The sequence below is a fragment of the Dermacentor variabilis genome, chromosome 2 (assembly GCF_050947875.1).
Source record: "Dermacentor variabilis isolate Ectoservices chromosome 2, ASM5094787v1, whole genome shotgun sequence".
In the NCBI taxonomy this organism is placed as follows: Eukaryota; Metazoa; Arthropoda; class Arachnida; order Ixodida; family Ixodidae; genus Dermacentor; species Dermacentor variabilis.
Window position 1 is genome coordinate 12,704,433 of NC_134569.1, and position 18,275 is coordinate 12,722,707.

General features: G+C 45.8%; 2 protein-coding genes across 2 annotated transcripts in view; both read right to left on the reverse strand.

The window, feature by feature from the left end:
• The window catches only part of LOC142571368 (eukaryotic initiation factor 4A-I-like), a 61,628-nt gene extending 56,195 nt beyond the window's left edge, over window positions 1-5,433 (reverse strand). Inside the window, exons 1-3 of the mRNA XM_075679653.1 lie at window positions 5,327-5,433; window positions 3,591-3,678; window positions 2,821-2,953 (exon numbers count right to left, since the gene is read on the reverse strand). Of these exons, the coding sequence (XP_075535768.1) occupies window positions 2,821-2,953; window positions 3,591-3,678; window positions 5,327-5,349 (244 nt within the window). The 5' untranslated portion in view covers window positions 5,350-5,433. The remainder of the gene's footprint in view (window positions 1-2,820; window positions 2,954-3,590; window positions 3,679-5,326) is intronic.
• Window positions 5,434-5,536: 103 nt separating this feature from the next.
• On the reverse strand, window positions 5,537-18,075 carry LOC142570255 (uncharacterized). The gene is made up of 4 exons (XM_075678654.1): window positions 17,944-18,075; window positions 12,741-12,918; window positions 6,541-6,616; window positions 5,537-6,446 (listed from the first exon to the last, which is right to left on the reverse strand). The coding sequence occupies exons 1-4, from the start codon at window positions 18,073-18,075 to the stop codon at window positions 6,344-6,346; spliced, it is 489 nt and encodes a 162-aa protein (XP_075534769.1). The 3' UTR covers window positions 5,537-6,343.
• Window positions 18,076-18,275: the final 200 nt, after the last annotated feature.

Here is an 18,275-nt window from a genome sequence, read left to right on the forward strand (position 1 = left end):
CTTCATCTTCTTGAAAAATCGCCACCAAGTAGGAAAAAAAAAGAAGAGACTCTAGAGAAAAGAGTACTTCTGCTACTGTAGAACAGATGTCGCAGTGTATAGACTGTTTCATCGGGCGAGGAGGATAGGGCGCGCGGAGAGCCTTTCCTCCTCTCTGGCTTGGGCGATACGGCGCGGCGCTGCTTGTAAGTATTGCTGTCGCGTGCTGCGGTACGATTTCGAGATGTTTTAGATCTTACTTTGTGAAATTTACGCCATGTTCGTTCATATGAGGTCGTCAGGGAAGCCTTTCGGTGCATCAGTAACTATACTGTAGGTAGAATATGTCTTGGGGGCGCAAAAATGTTACGCGCATAATCTGTCGGGGTGCGTGTATGTGTATGTGTTGTTTACTATTTTGCTAATATCGATTTTAATTCAACAAAAGAAAACGGCGTCTCTGTATTACCAGCATTAAATGGTAAATCAGCTCACTGTCTGATCGATTTGGCGTAGGGAGTAAATCATAAAACAAGAGCGCACGCTCGTGCACGGCCAACCTAAGGCAACCACGAAATATCTGAGCGGCAGGCGCTATAAAATATTTGTGATACAGTGGCATCGTTCTCACGCATTTCAAGTCTAGTATGCTTGAAATTACCATATGTCTACGCTAGCCTTGCTGCATGAGGCCCATGGCGCTGCTCAACACAGCGATCACTGCGGTTGGTGAGCCAGCACGACACATATATAAGCTGTGTGCTTCGGAATTGCCTTTTTGGCCTGTATACAGCCATAATATATGAGAGGTTTCGCATAAAAAGAATGCGATGGCTACTTTTGAGCGCGAAATTTCCGTAATACGTGTGAGCGCGTCGTAGAGAACTGAACGATCGAATACAACCGAAAAAAATTCAGTTATCATCCTCTTTCTCTAAAAAGCAAGAGAAAACGGGCTAACGCCGCACAACATTTATAAAAATATAACCGCTGATGCAGTATGCTTGGACCATGCGCTATATAGAACAAAGATATCTGTAATGCAGCACCTACTACTGCTTAGGTCGCTCGCGCAGTTCGTAAATGGTCGCTTTGCTGGACAAGCTTAATTCAGACTGTAAGATGTGCTGCTATTACTAGCCAAAACTATTTTATTCATGGGTGGAAACCTCATCCATCCAACCAAGTAGTCACGCAATGTAACCTGCAACGAACAGTTTGAATTAACGCTTGTCAAAGTATAACAGCACAGCTCCTATCGTAGCAGAACGGTACCCACGCTGTTACGATCGTCGCATATGTTTCATGGCTCATAAACAGCAGCTTAGAAATACTGCAATAAGGTCACATTAGTGATTGGAACATTCAGAAATACACAATTGATCTCCGAGGCTGATTGTAGGCTCAAATATGCACGCACACATCGCGCTGCGTGTTCCGTCCACCTGAACACCAGCAGAAATTCCGGCCATGACGCCTTAAACCACTTCAGCACGTTTAACAGAACCGTTTACTACTTAGAAGACGCACGTAATACTAAGCAGACCGCACGACCACGAAAACAAACGCCAGAACCTACCGCCGAGCGTATACCTGCCATGCAAAAGACCGCTTTCACCCAAGCCAGTATGGCGCTGCTCATAGGAGGCGCCACTGCGTTCACAATATGGCGGCGCCTACGAAAAAACGGTCTATAGGTGAGCAGTGCAAGAGGTCTTAAATATAGTGTTTGAAAACATTGTTAGCGGGCTAACTATGCCCAACAGGTGTCGTATGGAATGTTAAGGTGCAAATGTACACAATGCATCCTTACGGAAGCTACATAGATGCACAAAATTGAGTGCCCATAATCCTGCACTTATGCGATCACTTTTAAAGTGAAAAATGCACTTTACTGTTACAAGCTAAGCACATATGGCAAAACACCAATGAGGTATACTATCTTGTTCCAAAAGTAGTGGTCCACAACACTGTGTGTCGCAGCTTTGACAGAAGCAACAAGTGACAAGCCTCTGCACAATGCCAGGACCAAATTCATATAGCATCATTTGCTATCAGACGTGCAAGTGTCAAAGCACAGCCTGACTATTAGTTGATGCTGGAACCATCTCTCAAATTACTACTACAAGAACAATAAATGAAGAAATGGCATCCCCAAAACGTGAAGTTGCCACTTGCCATATGCCTGGTCTAATACGACCTTCAATAATAATGGGTGTGAAAGCACCCTCTTTAAGACTATTCAATTATTGTTTAACACATGACATTACTATTTTACTGAAGAGTGCCTGAGGGTGATAATGTAGCTGGCTATTAACCCCATTAAGTTCCCACTGCATACTTGCTAACCACGGGACCTCAAAATTCAGGAGATTCGCCAAGTGAACAGGAATAAGAGACCAGACGAGGACAAAAAAAATTTTTCTCTCTACAAAGAAATGCCACCACTGAATGGCTGTTGGTAATTAAATGTCTCAGTGCTCATACTGCTACCAGCATGCAGGCATAATTAAAGAATGTATACTACGTCCCATGACAGTGGCCACTTCACACTCTTAATATGCTTTGCCACATAATAGAGCAGTACTGCAGCAAAGCTGACATGAGACCGGTCATTATGCAAGAGATATGACATTTTCCTCGCGCACACTCTTAACGCACGCCTAGCCTCTGAAGCAAACCGGGTTAGGTCTACACACAAGAGTCCGATTTAAATCCAACTTCAGCTAGCTACCTAGCACGCAATGGCAATTACGATGTGGCTGCATGATGTGCCTTCTTTTTCCAGTGGGGGAGAAGGGGAAGTTTTTCAAGAACCCAACCAATCTGTCAAAAACCTACCTTTGATGCATGGGATAATGGCTCTCTGCTGAATAGCAGATGGCTTCTCAAAACCATAGGCATAGATTCCACGCAAGAGCTCTTCACGGAGGTTCATGTCATCGAAGTTGTCGATGATCTCCTCCCAGTTGCTCTGCCAGAAAAAAAACAAATTAGCACATATTAAAAACAGCCAAACTTAGAAAAAAACACATCACAGCATAAACAAGCAAGACGCCAACTTCGATACATAAATATGAAATGTAAGCTTTGCCCGCCACAAACACACCAACATGTGAAAGAAACCCTGGTGCTGCTAGAACACGTCATCTTGTGAACAAAAGTTTGAAGCCTATTCTTGGCAGAAAATGCAGATCGAACACATAAAGCAAGATAACCTACTTGCCGTAAAATGAGAAATCAGTGTAGCACCAGTCATTGAGGCCTCAGAGACCATCGATGTGTTCACCCTAAGACCTCACCCAAATCTGGTGGAGCATGCTGTCTGACCTCTGGACGATCCAAACCCGTCATTTTATGGAACGGTATTGGTGCTTTTTAAAGGTCAGGTTAACACAGTGCGACAACATATGTGCAAATGTAAATGATGTTCTGAAACGACATGACTTGAGGAATAGAACCTGAAAACTGCTTGAATCTTGAGTTGGTCCGACAGAAAAAATTAAATACATCAGCACTTAACCAATGGCCAACACAATTCACACGATTATTGCTAAATCGAATATTTTTAAGCAACTTTAACTTGCAGTTCAAGTGGCAGGAAAGCTCACCTCAATGATGCCGTCTGGTTCCATGCCTGGGGGCCCATCGTACTCCTGGTCCTGTCGTTTCTCAGGATCCCAGTCGCTCGGCCCATTTCTGTTCAAACATAAGGCAAATAAATTATGTGGCTGGCTTCAAACCATACACCAAGGTACATCTCCATGACAGTTCAATCCACTTGCATCATGTACAATGTACATCATGTACTTGCATCAATGTGTAAATATGGAATGTAAGTTTTGCCTGTCAAACACGCCACCATGTGCAGTAAAAACGATGGTACTGCCAGGACAAGTCATCTTGCGGGCAAAATTAAACTTATTTATGGCTGAAAACCCAGATCGGTTACATAAACAGAGATGATATAGTTGCTGTAAAATTAGATTTCAGCACCAGTCGTTGAGACCTCGGAGAACACTTTAGTGTTCGCCCTAAGACCTCGCCCAAATCTGGTGGGGCATACTCCGCCATTTCACGAAACGGTATTGGTGTTTTTAAAGGTCAGACATCCGAACACGTCGTGCCAACGCGGGCACTAATTTAAACAACATCCTGAAGCAACATGGCTCCACGATTGGACCCAAATATATGCGAGAATCTCCTGTTGGTCTGACAGGGAGTAAATGAATTACTCTCCACGTACGCAACGTCCAATACAACGTACATGATAAGGAACCCCTTCGACTTACAGTAGGCAAACGCGATGTTCCATCCCGATGCATGATGCAAAGGGGACAGGGCACAGATAGCCGCAGCAAATTCAATATGCTACAGCTGTCGTTCAACGAACGCGAACCCCTCTGGCAAAGTACACGCGGAACTACGTCTTGTCAATGGTGCGTTCGAAGCTCGGAAATATTCCGGCTATTTTTTGAACAGCTGGAAATGTAAGACGACTTAGCGATGATACCGTCAAATCTCTTTTCGCGACGGAACAGCTCATAAGCGGCCACGACTTCTAGGTAGGACGAACAAGGATAATTTTATAACAAGCAAAGCGGTAGAACTAGCTTTTTATTGTCATTTTACCAACTCGGGAACAACAAACGAAAACTCGTCAGTAACCAACATTTGTTAGTCTGTAGACGGTACAAGCAAATGATTACTCGACGCGAACAGGGACTAATAGGAGGGCAAGGTCTGTCGTGGTATTCACTCGAGAAAAGCAATGACACGCCGCAAGGCCTAAAGTAGGCCTAACGGCCGAATCCGGCGCAGTTGGACCGGCAACGCGGCGTAGTTGTTAGTACACGGCAAAATATTTGTCGAGACGCTTTCCCAACCATACATGATACCACGTATGTGTTACAACTTTGACAATGTTGCTAAATCACCGCCTCTGTATCCCTACAAGCTGTTTCTAACGCGCCCATTCAAACGTCCGGCCCGTCGTGGGCGGTTAAAATTGCCAATGTTCGATACACTCGCCTAACTCAACCGCAAAAAAGAACGAACAATACCGAACGACTAAGTATCGCTGGCTCAACGAACACAATTTGTGGAGGGCGCATGAAATTCGTCCAAACGCACAATTTAGCTGGGCACGTGTTATTCACAGGGCAAGACCGATACGCCATGATGGCCGTGTCACAAGACGGACCCTAAAATTTTCTGTATTTCTCACACAATCACGCATTAATCATGACCAGAGCAACTTGTTAGTAATAGTATACTACTTAGATGACAATTTTAGCTAATTTCAATGAACTTTAGGCGACAAAATATATTAGAAGACGGAGCTCACCTTTCATCGTGGGGATAAGACATGATCGCATGCAATTAGTGCGGCACGAAAGGAAAAACCGGCCGCAGTTTCATACCTAGTATCCTTCCGCTTTATCGTGCCGGCGGCGGTTTATCACAGTACTGCTAGTAAAAATACAACTGCGCTATAAAACACTGAAAGCATTAATTTTTTTGTTTTTGATTATGTTAAAAGCTCAGAAAACTTTTACATAGTGAGTATTTGCTCATAGTCGCAAGAACTATATTACAGAGTCGGAGGTGCTTCCGCTTGTGTGAACTGGCGTTGCAGCCGCCTCTCTGGCCTTTCTCGCTCGTCTTGCAATACTGATGAACGGCATGTCTAGCCTGAATTTGAAGATATTTTGCGCTTTTACAGCTATTGCTTCCGTGTCATAGTACACCGTGTTCAATATTTCCGCGTATCACATTGCTTCGGTTTGGTAAACGGCGAATAGGCGACGCTGTAATATGGTGATTTGTGTGTGACGTTTTACCGCTGCCGTTGCAATGGTTCATTGGTTTGCCGTAGTTCATCAACCGGATTGTGCCTTGCCATGATGCATACCGCGCAGGATAGTATTCTAAACCGGTGGTCTTATGTTGTGGTCATGTTCTTATTGCGATACAACATAGGTTGCCGGAGACTCGAAAGCGTTGGAAAACCACGGGTCCCGGCCATATGAGAAGGCGGGGTTCAAAAATATGACATAGCTATGATGTCGTTGAAGTGCCAGACTCCCATGGCGAGAGCTGTAGAGCACCGGCCGCTCGGACGTAATTTATTTTCGTATGGCTCACAGTAAAATACGCAAATAAAAGAAAAACGGCGTAGCGATTTGTTAGTGCCATTCAACGGCAAGATGCATGCAGAGTGAAACGGCGGCGTATGGCGAGTAAAAAATTATGCGAGTTCTCTGCCGTAGTGGAAAATTAAGGCAGTGCATGCTGTTTCCCAACTCAATTGCGACCGCGCAAAAATAAATGAATTAACATATTTATTGGAAGGACTGGGGCTTCATTTTTTCCCGATTTTGGAAGGGTAGTGGATGCCCGTTTCCAATGCTCGGTGACCTGTTCCGTTCCTTTCAGTCTTGTGCACGTTGTCGAGGTTGTGAACACTGGATAACAATAAGAATGCAGTATCTTCTTACATTTATTTATTTTTCCTTCAGTGCGAGCGCCAACACATTTCAATAACACTGTTGAACTAACATGGTGCACATCTCTTGAAGCTTGGGAACGACCAGCTTGGACGGCTCGTGGACCGAGTATACAGCGACAACGAGAACTGGAAAAGAAATATTGTCCATTAGGGGCTGTCAAATCGGGCTCCAGTGACGCCCCAGAGATGAAACGATGACACACTTGATCTTTACATGCCTGACCCGCGAATCGGCTGCTACGTTCATTCCCTTTTCTTTATGGTGCAGTTCGCGCCTTGGAGAGCAGCCGTTTTGTTTGTTTGGCCCGTGCCAAAGACTTACGTCATCCGAACCCGAGTAACGTCTTCCTCGTGATTCATTACCTGTGACGTTAGCATACGTAATCTGCGCGATCGGGACGTGGACAGCGTGCGTCACGTTCCGCCTCACCTTTTTTCGCCACCTCCTTCGCTTTTGGCCTTTTGACCAACCAGCGTGACATTTTTGTCGCCAGAGGGCAAGAAAGCTCTGCAGTTTCTAAAGCCCCTCCCAGTTTCGGTTTCGATGGGAGCCACGCAGCCCTTTTCCTAGTTCTATGACGCAGCCGGTACACCGCTATTCTCTCTATCTCTCTCTCTCATTTCTTTTTTAGTCCCCCGCCTGGTTTAGAAATGTGGCAAAAACGACCACTATGTTCTGCCTGCGCCGGTAGTTAGCGTCAGCTAAGTACAAGGAAATCTAGTCATAACAATTCCTATCATCATTTTTTATTCTATGTTAAGACAGCCCGTACACAGAGGCACGATATTTAATTAATTGTTTAGATAATGCCATCTTACAAGACGACCTCAACCACACTCTATCATGGCACGATAAATATAATATTAAATTAAATCCCTCCAAATGTAATTGTACCCGCTTCAGCCGCTAACGCAACATCATCAATTTTAATTATCACTTAAATAATGTAAACATTGCTATTGCTAAAAAATGTTAAACATTAAGGCATAACCTACTCATCAAGTCTCACGTGGAACAAACATATTGAAAAGCCGAGTCCGTAATTTTAGAAGTCAGCCGAGCAGGTAAAGAACAGTGTTGTATACTACCAACGTGCGGCCCATTCCAGAATGCGATGCCACCATATGGGATCCTTAACCTAGCGAATTAATTAGCAAGTTAGAAGCGGTTCAAAGCCGTGCCGCGTGTTTCGTCGCTCTTCCTCATTACACAACTAATTCGTTCCGCCGTAACGTTAGTGTTACCGCGCTCACGAAACACTTATCTTGGGACCCATCAGAAACCCGTCGCCGTTCTTTCAGGCTTTCCTTTCTCAACCACATAGCTCATGACAACCTCGATATTGATCGCCAGAAGTATTTGAAACCCCCCACATAATATTCCCAAACAAGAGATAATAAGAAGAAAATCAGCGAAATTAAGTGTCACTCCACACTGTTCCAGTCATCTTTTTTTTTTTTCACACACAATACGAGAGCTTATCAACTTGCCTAACACTGTTGTTTCAGCGTCCAGTGAGTCGTTTGCCATTTTATACTCAAGTGTAATTTGTATAACACACAGTCACGTCAGAAGTGTTAACCTACTTACGCACAACCACCTCCTTATCTTGTGCCTCTTTAATATGACTGTGTATATATATATATATATATATATATATATATATATATATATATATATATATATATATATATATATATACGAACGAGAAGAAAGGAAACCGAGGGGCCCGATTTTTGTTAGTAATATCATAAGCCAACAAAGAAAGACACCAAGGACAGCATAGGGGAACTTATCTGCAGTTATAAAGGGGTGTGGTAGGGTAAATCGACCAAAACTGATTTTTTAATATTTAATTACTAACAAATAACACACACCGTGCGGGGCAAGACCGTACATGGCGAATGCGCAGAAGTGTTCGAAGCCAATTAGAAATGGCGCCAAAAACCGCGCCTCCTAGTATTTAATAAATGATGGGTGCAAAGGTTTGTTTACGTGTTCTTTTCCATCATTTTGGAGCGCAGCTCGGCGCCCGTTCATGCGTTGAGCGTCGGCGCACCTCGGCGTCGTACCTCAACAAGCGCAAGGAAAGACAAAAGCGAACGGGGAGCGCTGCAGGAGATTAGAGAAGAGAGCGCGAGGAGGAAAGTGGAGAAGGAGCGGTAGTGAGACGGCCTGCGCTGACTTGCCGGCGGCCAGGGCAGCCGCAGCCGCGTGGGCGATCTCATTTACGCTTTATTGCGGGCGATCTCCACCACTGGAAAAGCAGGCGTCGGCGTGACGTGGTGTGAGGGATCACGTGCACACAGTGGCCGCGTCGGCTGCTTCGGAATCGCCGAAGCTGGCTGAAAACGAAGGTTTAAAGTCCCACCTGCGCCGAGCCGAACTCACAACTAACTTTATTTGAAGGCTTACATATGCCTTCAAATAAAGTTAGTTGTGAGTTCAGCGCTGTTTTGTGTGTTCCTGCCTTCTGTCTTCGTCATATTGCGCTGCCCCATCAATACGTTCAACCAGTGCCAACTCGCCCAAATGTCGATCCTTCTAAAGAAATAATAAACTACTGCGCACGAAGCGCCGGTATAGTCGCAGCCAAAGCAGCGATTAAACCTATGCATAACCTTCATGTCAAACAATAACATATAAGAATATTTCCCATATAACGCCCCGTATATGTGCATAGGATTATTGGATATTGAGGTTACGGGAATATTCATTCCATTTATTTATTTATTTATTTTTCTATAGGGAAGGCTCAAAGAGAACACAATGGTGGTTTTGTCACTACATTAGCGGAGCCAAAAGTGAACACATATATCGGCAAGAAGAGGATGATCAACTTTGGTGACAGCAAGAAATAAACACTGAGGGAGAAACCAAGAAGCAATTATAGGTCGAGCCCGACTTACATGACACTCGCTCGAAGCATGACCGACTATATTGCAATGTTGCCAGGTTGTCATGCATTTTCCCCACATCTGGAGGCAAAATTTCCCTTTATTTTTTTGTTCAACAGTATACCTCCACTTTCCCACGTGAATAAATTTGCTCGCAAAAAAAAGTTTCTAAAGCATCGAAAAAGTTATTTGTTCGATTTTATTCTTCTTCCTAAAGAAAAGTGACTTTCAAAGCCTATCTAAATAATAAATTCCTCCAAGGCTTATCTAAAGGAATATTGTAAGGCAGACTCAACCAGCACACCCAACAGACGTGATTGAGTTACGCCTAGGCTCATGTGCGGGAGGCCGTCTGAACAAAAATTTCAAAAAAGACGTTTGTACAGTGCCTTAATTGATGAAACGTTTCCTTTGTACAGCTCAAATATAAAGCATTGCCGTCACACATTGTATTAAACCAACAAGCAATCTGTAAATGAACAGTCATATACTTCATGCTCCACATAATCGCGCTTAAAGGGTAACACAGTTCTTCGTAAATTGAAGTTAACGTGGCTCGAGGTTCAGTTTTTGATATGCGGGCATGTCCTTGCCAAACGCGCTGGTGGCGCAAAGACGTATGAAGCTCCGAATGTCGTTACTTCTTCCAACGTTTAGTTTTACCTGCGCGTCGGCAATAACCAGAAAGCTCATTAAGGCCACTTACGTGAGCCAGAAGGAATGGCGTCGTCGTCGTCGTCGTCGTCGTCGTCATCATCATCATCATCATCATCATCATCATCATCATCATCATCATCATCCTATTTTAAGTCTACTGCAGAACGAAGGCCTCTCCCTGCGATTTCCAATTACCCCTGTCCAGCGCCAACCGATTCCAACTTGCGCCTGCGAATTTCTTAGTTTCATCACCCCACCTACTCTTCTGCCATCCTCGACTGCATTTCCTTTCTCTTCGCGTCCATTCTGTAACCCTAATGGTCCACCGATTATCTAACCTACGAATTACATGACCTGCTCGGCTCCATTTCTTTCTCTTAATGTCAATTAGAATATCGGCTATCCCCGTCTATTCTCTGATCCATACCACTCTCTTTCTGTCTCTTAACGTTACGCCTAACATTCTTCGTTCCATCGCTCCTTGTGTGGTCCTTGTTTTCCAGCTTCTTTGTCAGTCTCCAAGTTTTTGCCCCATATGTTAGCACCGGTAGAATGCACTGATTGTACACCTTTCTTTTTAGTGGTAATGGTAAGCTTCAAGTCAGGATCTGATAATGTATGCCGTATCGCTCCAACCAATTTTTATTCTTATGTAAATTTCCCTCTCATTATCAGGGTCCCCTGTGAGTAATAGAACTAGGTAAACGTATTTCTTCGCAGACTCTAGAGGCTGACCGGCGATCCTGAACCCTTGTTCCCTTGCCAGGCTATTGATCCTTATCTTTGTTTTCTGTATATTAATTTTCAAACCCACCCTTACGCTCTCTCTGTTAAGGTGCTCAATCATTTGTTGTAACTTGTCCCCAGTGTTGCTGAACAGGACCATGTCATCTGTAAACCGAAGGTTGCTGCGATATTTGCCGTTGATCCTTACTCTAAGCGATCCAAATTTAATAGCTTGAATACTTCTTCCAAGCACGCAGTGAATAGAATTGGAGAGATTGGGCGTCTTAGTCTGACCCCATTCTTTATAGGCATCTTTCTACTTTTCTTGTGGAGAATTAAAGTAGCTGTGGAATCTTTGTAGATATTTTCCAAGATATTTACGTAAGCCTCCCGTACTTCTTGAATACGTAATACCTCTATGACTGCTGGTATCCCTACTGAATCAAATGCCTTTTCGAAATCTATGAAAGCCATATAGAGACGCTGATTGAACTCTGCAGATTTCTCGATTACCTGATTGATTACATGAATGTGATCCATTGTACAATGTCCCTTTCTGAAGCCAGCCTGTTCCCTTGGTTGGCTAAAGTCAAGTGTTGCCCTTATCTTATTGAAAATCATCTTGGTGAATATTTTATACAATACTGGAAGCAAGCAAATGCGCCTATGATTTTTCAATTCTTTAACGTCTTCCTTTTTTGTGGATTAGTGTAATGTTGGCGTTCTTCTAGTTCTCTGGGACCCTTGAAATTGTGATACATTTCCTATAATGGGCCGCAAGCTTTTCAAGCATGATGTCTCCTCCACCTTTGATTAAATCAACCGTTATTTCATCTTCTCCTGCCGCTTTTCCTCGTTCCATGTATTCTAAGGCCCTTCTAACTTCATCGCAAGTTATAGAAGGAGCATCTGTAACCTGTTCATTACTTGTTCGAATGGAGGCTGTTCTAGGTACTGTACAGGTCAGTGTAGAATTCCTCCGTTGCTTTTACTATATCTTCGAGATTGCTGATAATATTACCCTGCCTATCTTTCAGTGCATTCATTTTGGCTTGTGCTATGCCAAGTTGTCTTCTCACGGATTTCATGCTGCGTCCATTCTTTAGTGCTTCCTCAGTCTTTCCTACGTTATGATTTCGAATGTCCTTTATTTTCTCCTTGTTGATCAGTTTTGAAAATTCCGCGAATTCTATCTGATCTCTTGAGCTGGACGCTTTCATCCTTTATTCGCTCCTTCGTTGCTTGGGAGAGCTTGCACACCTGCGGCCTGCCGCCTTCGCGCCTCTTCAACGGTCCTTAATTTCATCCGAGCGCCGCAAGCGGGTACTGGTACTCGTTAGCACAGAGTAAAACATTTCCGACTTTGCCAAAAGAAGAAGCGCCCATTTTACATTGCGAAAAAATAAATTTACCTAAAATTTACCATATTATGGGAAGTTTTCGACCTCACCGAAAATATTTCCACCATTTACACTGCCATAAAATAAATGTAAATTTTTCTTTGAAACAGATTTCTCTCATAATATGGGCCCACAGTTTAGCAACACTGATGCATTGAAATAGCCTGACAAAAGAGCGAGAGGCAACACGATGCTGAGACAGCGCATCGCAGGCATCGCGATCACGTGACGGCACACTGTGGAAGCGTCAATACCTAACAACCCATCTACGGACTCGGGCTTTAACTCGCGATAAGGTCCGTAGATGAAACAAATAGGACCTTAGCTCGCACTATACAGCAATACGTCATCACCGGCGCTATCAATAAGCTGCGTTTTCTTGGCATATAAGACAGTTGCGCGAATTGCATAACAACATCGATGTTTCTTACTCGTCGTTGTCATTTCGTTACTGTGGCTAATTGTTATACGTATACGTGTGTCAGCGCCATGTACATGTCCTGCATCTGTCTGTCGCGTTTCTCACTACTGCAAACAAGCTCGATTCGGCGACGACAACGTTCGCGTACCGGTGTTGGCGAATCCGACGGCGCACTTAGCGTCCGGCCTGCGCAGCAGGACGACGTTCTTGCCCTCCATCTTCAGGAAGGCGAACCGCAGTCGGCAGATGCTCGCCCCGCCGCGGTACATGCGCAGCGGGTCCCGGTGCGACGACACGAGCTCGCAAACCTCGGACTCGGACACTCCCTGCGGTGAGCGATGCGAGGTCCTCAGGATATATGTTGCGCCAAGCTTTACGAGAGAAATTTGTTTTTGCAAAAATTATTTTCCGCAGCAAGTCTTTCGACAGGCGATGCTTGTTTTTACCAAGTCTATACAAATAAATTCTTAAAGCAGGTGCAATTGACAAAAGCTAAGTCGATGAAGAAGTCCCTGTGGTCCAAAAACAATTTGTTACAATTTGTTACATGTAGGAGTATATGTTCGAAGTTTGATGCTGATCGGTGTGCTTCATCTACACTTAGATCTTCGTTACTCAATTGTGTGTGTATCCCTGAAAAATAAAAAAACAAGAAAGAAGTGCGCTTAGGGCAAGCTCTAAAAAAATAGCATTCTCTCTCTCTTTCCCTCCCCTTGGCCTCCCGCGAGATTTTACGAATTGCCAAGTTCACAGGTTAGCAGGTACCATGCCAGTAGGGGAGTCCCCAAGTGGAAGCAGTAAATCGATCAAGCCCGGTAGGGCCCATATGCAACAAGAACGAGTTCTCGGTTGTATTGCAATGCTAGTTTATGATTTTCGCTTGGGCCATGTGGGTCACAGTCACACTGACGTCTTTGTCGCTTTGGAGCAACGTGCAAGGAGAGTGACGTGACGTGACTGAATGCCCAGGAGGGGCATGCGGGCTGCGTTCGGAAGTTCCTTTTCTTGAAAGAAAAAAGTGCTGGCAGCCAGCTAAATCTATTACACCGAGGTGAATGTTACATGGCCAACAAATCACAGTGTGGCGTGAACTAATCAGCTGAACAGACGAAATCAGTAAACCAGCCACATTCATTAAAAAAAATCATGTGCTTCGCATGTGTTTCGCGATAAAGCCTAAAGAATCTGTGACCGAGTGCACTGACGTTCTGATCAATATTTATTAACATTATAAAAAGTCAATTCAGTGTAGTGTTAACTGGAGAGAGAGAGAGAGAAATATAAAATGTATTATTCCCAAAGGAACTAAGGCCCCAGTCCGGGCCTCCTGGTAGGGTCATGCCTCTTGGCCCAGCACGTTCGACTGACCTGCCAGCACCAGAATCAGCCATAATAGTTTTCCAAAATTTCGTGGAAAAGCGGTCCACTCCTCCCAACTGTCAGGACGCTGGTTGGGTGGTAGTTTCGAAAGTACTGTCTTTCAGAAAATGGAGTTGGCGGGGCACTCCCACAACGTGTGCTTATTTGATGTAGAGGCCCAGTAGTGTTTACAAGCGGGGGAGCCTGGGTCCCTGTTTATATATTGCGTATAATCTGGCGTGAGTAATGAACGTGTGTGTTTGTGCTTTTCGTGAGATTGGGGAGTCCGCTCGCGGATGCGAGCAGGATGGTGTGCTGTGAACTGTTGATGCTTCCCTGCGAGACTTCACAATATCTCCTTTCGTTCCGCTGCATCTTCCACTCTTTTCTGGGATTGTAAGTGTCTTCGACAGGCTAGGAGGTCCCGGATCCTCTGCGTGGCATGGTTCGTGGGCTCTCAAGTTTTCTCGGAATCTTTGATGGCCTGGAATCCATCGTATACGTACGTGTAGGAGGGGGAGCATACATGCGTGTGTGAACTTTGTGCATATGTGTAAAGGCTACATGATCATCGTTTAATATGATGTCTTTGCAAGCGCTTTGGCTTTCTGATCGGTTTATAATCGTGTCAGTTGTGTCATTACCGTTATGGCAGGCATTGTCGCCAGCAATACCACGTCTTTGCGTTGGGACTCTCAGGTAACTTTTCACAAGTATCGAGTTGTGTCCCAGTATACCGTTGGTTTTCTACTTTCGATGTTATGACTGGCACCTGTATAGCATGTGTATTTACCCGTCTATCCGCTGCATCATATGTTATTTACTCTTCTTGACCGACGTTTTCGAATTCTTTACCGGGTGCATATATCTTAGAATGGAGCGCATGTACCAGAGCATACCCCAATGCCCGTCGTTCGCTCTTGCGTCTAGTCTGACTAACCATAAGCAGGGTCGTAAGCCTACATTTACGGCAAGAATGCACTTATGCACTTGACATCATCAACGAGCACACATATCTGGCCGCGAATCTGAATCATATGCGGACCAGTAATTTATACACTGCCTTCGCCCCCCACAACGGCCCTGCCCTTCCGTGTCAGGATCGCACGCGCTGCGCCATGGATAGCAGCGGAACTCCATAGCCACTAAGCTACCACAGCGGGTGAAAAGAAGAAGAAAAGAAAACGATCATTCTCAGGGCAGCTAGTTATCCCTTTTGAATTCGATAAGGTTTATCCACACACGGCCTCGATAAGAGAGCGCGCGCACAAGAAACGCGGCGCTCGTTTTACGACGACAGCCGCGTCTTTCCTCTCTGTATCGCGCCATGGCGAGGGGACTGCGGCCAAGGTTCACAAATGGAATCACCCAGCCAGCGAGATGTCTGACAAGAGCGCACCGGCTCAACACCAGAGCGTTTTGTTCCGCCTAGCAGGTGCAATCGGTCCGCCCATCACGATTAGCTCACGGCGCATGTGCGGCCTTGCGGCGTTTCAAACATGGGGCACGTGCTCGTCCGCTCAGTCCGATCGTCATCGCCACCACCATCATCAGCCTATTTTTTTATGTCCTCTGCAAGACGAAGGCCTCTCCCTTCGATCTCCAATTACTTCTGTCTTGCGCTATTGCTGATTCCAATTTGCGCGTGAATATTTCCTCTCCTAATTTCTCCGAATCACCCCAGCTAATTTTTCTGCCGTCCTCGACTGCGCTTCCCTTCCTTTGGCGCCCATTCTGTAACTCTAACGGTCATCCGGTTGTCTAACCTACTCATTACATGGCCTGCACAGCTCCATTTTACAGCGAAGCTGCTTGTGGTTATGTTATCACGCCCCCGTGGACACAGACCAACTTTTCATACTCGACCGCTGACTCCCGTTTCCCACGCCACGAGCGCCGTCTCTCCCGACATTGCGCGATACCGCAGCGCACGTTCTTCGGGGGCCACTTTGATTGGCGTGCCCACGCTATAATAAAATGTCATTGTCTCTATCCACCATTCGTTGTGTATGATTGTCTTGTGACGTAGAGATCGCGCCACGGCCTTTATCAGTTGCACCATGTTGCACTTTGGACGTGGCATCTGTTCGATGCGAAAGTCGGCGCGCACAGAAGCACGAATGGCTGCCGACAGCGTCGAGTGCCGGCGGAGCTCTTCCCGGAGAAGAGCGCCGGTACGTGCGACGCTGCAAATGCAAATCCGCAACATTTTTTTCTTTTAATGTCAGCTAGAATATCGGCTATCCCCGTTTGCTCTCTTACCCACACCGCTCTCTTCCTGCCTCTTAACGTTACGCATAACATTTTTCGTTCCATCGCTGTTTACGCGGTCCTTTACTTGTTCTCGAGCTCCTATGTCAGTCTCCAAGTTTATGCCCCATATGTTAGTACCAGTAGAATGCAATGATTGTACATTTTTCTTTTCAACGACAGCGGTAACCTCTCAGTCAGGATTTGGTAATGCGCCTGCCGTATGCACCACTCTTCTGCAAACTTCCTTATCATGATCAGGGTGCTCTGTCAGTAATTGACCTAGAAAAACGTACTCCTGTACAGACTTTAGAAGCTGACTGGCGATACTGAATATTTGTTCCCTTGCCCGGCTATTGAACCTTGTCTTCTGCATATTAATCTTCAATCCACCTCTTATTGCACTCTCTCGGTTGAAGTCATTGCGATGCGTTTCATTGCATACGTTGCGCTGCAGTTGCATCACGCACTCCTTCTCGCGTACACGTATTTGTGCAATCTGCAATTGAATCAAGCGAAGCCAAACGCCAAGTTGACGCGGTCCGTCCTTTTTCCGAAGCCATCGCTGCGCGTCACGCGCATTTCGGACCGGTCGCGCACGAAAGCTGCGGTTGCGAGGATCTCGAAGCTTCGCATTGTTTGTAATTACCAAATGTGCCACCCTTCGGATGCTCCACCGAAAGCGACAGCGAGCACTACCTAAATCTTCGACGAGAGAAGCGCAACGAAATGCCCGGAAGCTTGGCAGCGTTTCATGTTTACTCGCCGCAAAAACTTGTCAACGAAGAAAACGTCATCTCTCCTCATCAACGATATGTGTGTTAGCCATTTGTTGCCGTTTGTTTCGAATGAGACGTCGAGTTTTTACGTTAGAACAGCTAGATAGAGTGAGGAGAATTTATTGCAGAAGCACTGAGAGAACGGCCTGACGTAACAGTCCTATAGCCTGCTTCTATGTAGAACAGCGATGTCATTATTGATTATTGAGAGATATATGTCTCGATGTGCTGGCAACGATGCAAAAATCCGCAGTTTTGCCCGCAAGGCGAAGCAACGATTGCGATATCAAATTAGCGGGCTGCCATAATAAGTATAGTAGATTTATCAGCAATATAAACTTGTGAACGCTCGCTTACTAACTCAATTACTACGCACGGTGTCAGCGCGCACAGGCAAACATGCACACAATCACACGCGATGACCGCGGACGCTCGCGGTCTGAACGCTGGCGTGAGGAAGCGCAGCAGCAGCGAGCGAAGTCGAGCTGTCCATCGCTTCAACGCAAACTGAGCGGCGAGAACAAAGCACACGCGAAGCTCCGAACCGTCGGCCCTCCTCCCAAAGCAGATCGCTTTCGAGGCAAAGCTCGCGCGACTGCGCGCGGCCGCGGCGTACGCAGTTGCTGCCGAACATGGAGGAAGGCTCCATGCTGCCGAAGTACGACGCCCCTGCCCTAGCTCCCCTTCCCCCGTTTCCTTGCGCGCGACGGAAGACGGCGTCGCGATCGTACTGCGGTCGTCGGCTTACCCTCGCACGCTTACACTCCCGCATACAGCATACAGCGCGAGGCGACCTTGTTATCGCCCGTGGACTTCATACAGAACATCACGGCGACGGCAAAGGTGCACCTGGAATGTCCATGTAATTGCTATCGCAATAAAACGTGTCTTCACGTACGTCTACATGTACGTGCTTTCAACCAGGATTGTGTCGTCAGCGTTGTCACCACTCGTTTTGCTCACCGGGCATATTTCCGGTGGCTCGTAGGCAATGCAGGCTCCTGTCTGGATGTTGTGCACCGCCGCGTACAGGCACTGGCCCTGGCCTTCGATCGCGCCCGCAGTCAGTCTTCGCAGCAGCAGGCCCCAGTCCATCTCCCTGTCGAGGGGCGGCCAGATGCGGGAAGAACTCGGTCGGTATGTTGGTCGCCGAGCCTGCTCTCTGACGGAGCTAGGCGCAGTGTTTTCTCTCTAAATATGGCGCATACCCACTGTGAGGTATTGTAGAAGAATCTGGTGGAATTAAAGAATGGCAGTTTTGTCCAGAAGCCTAGTCTTAGTTTCATAGAATTTAA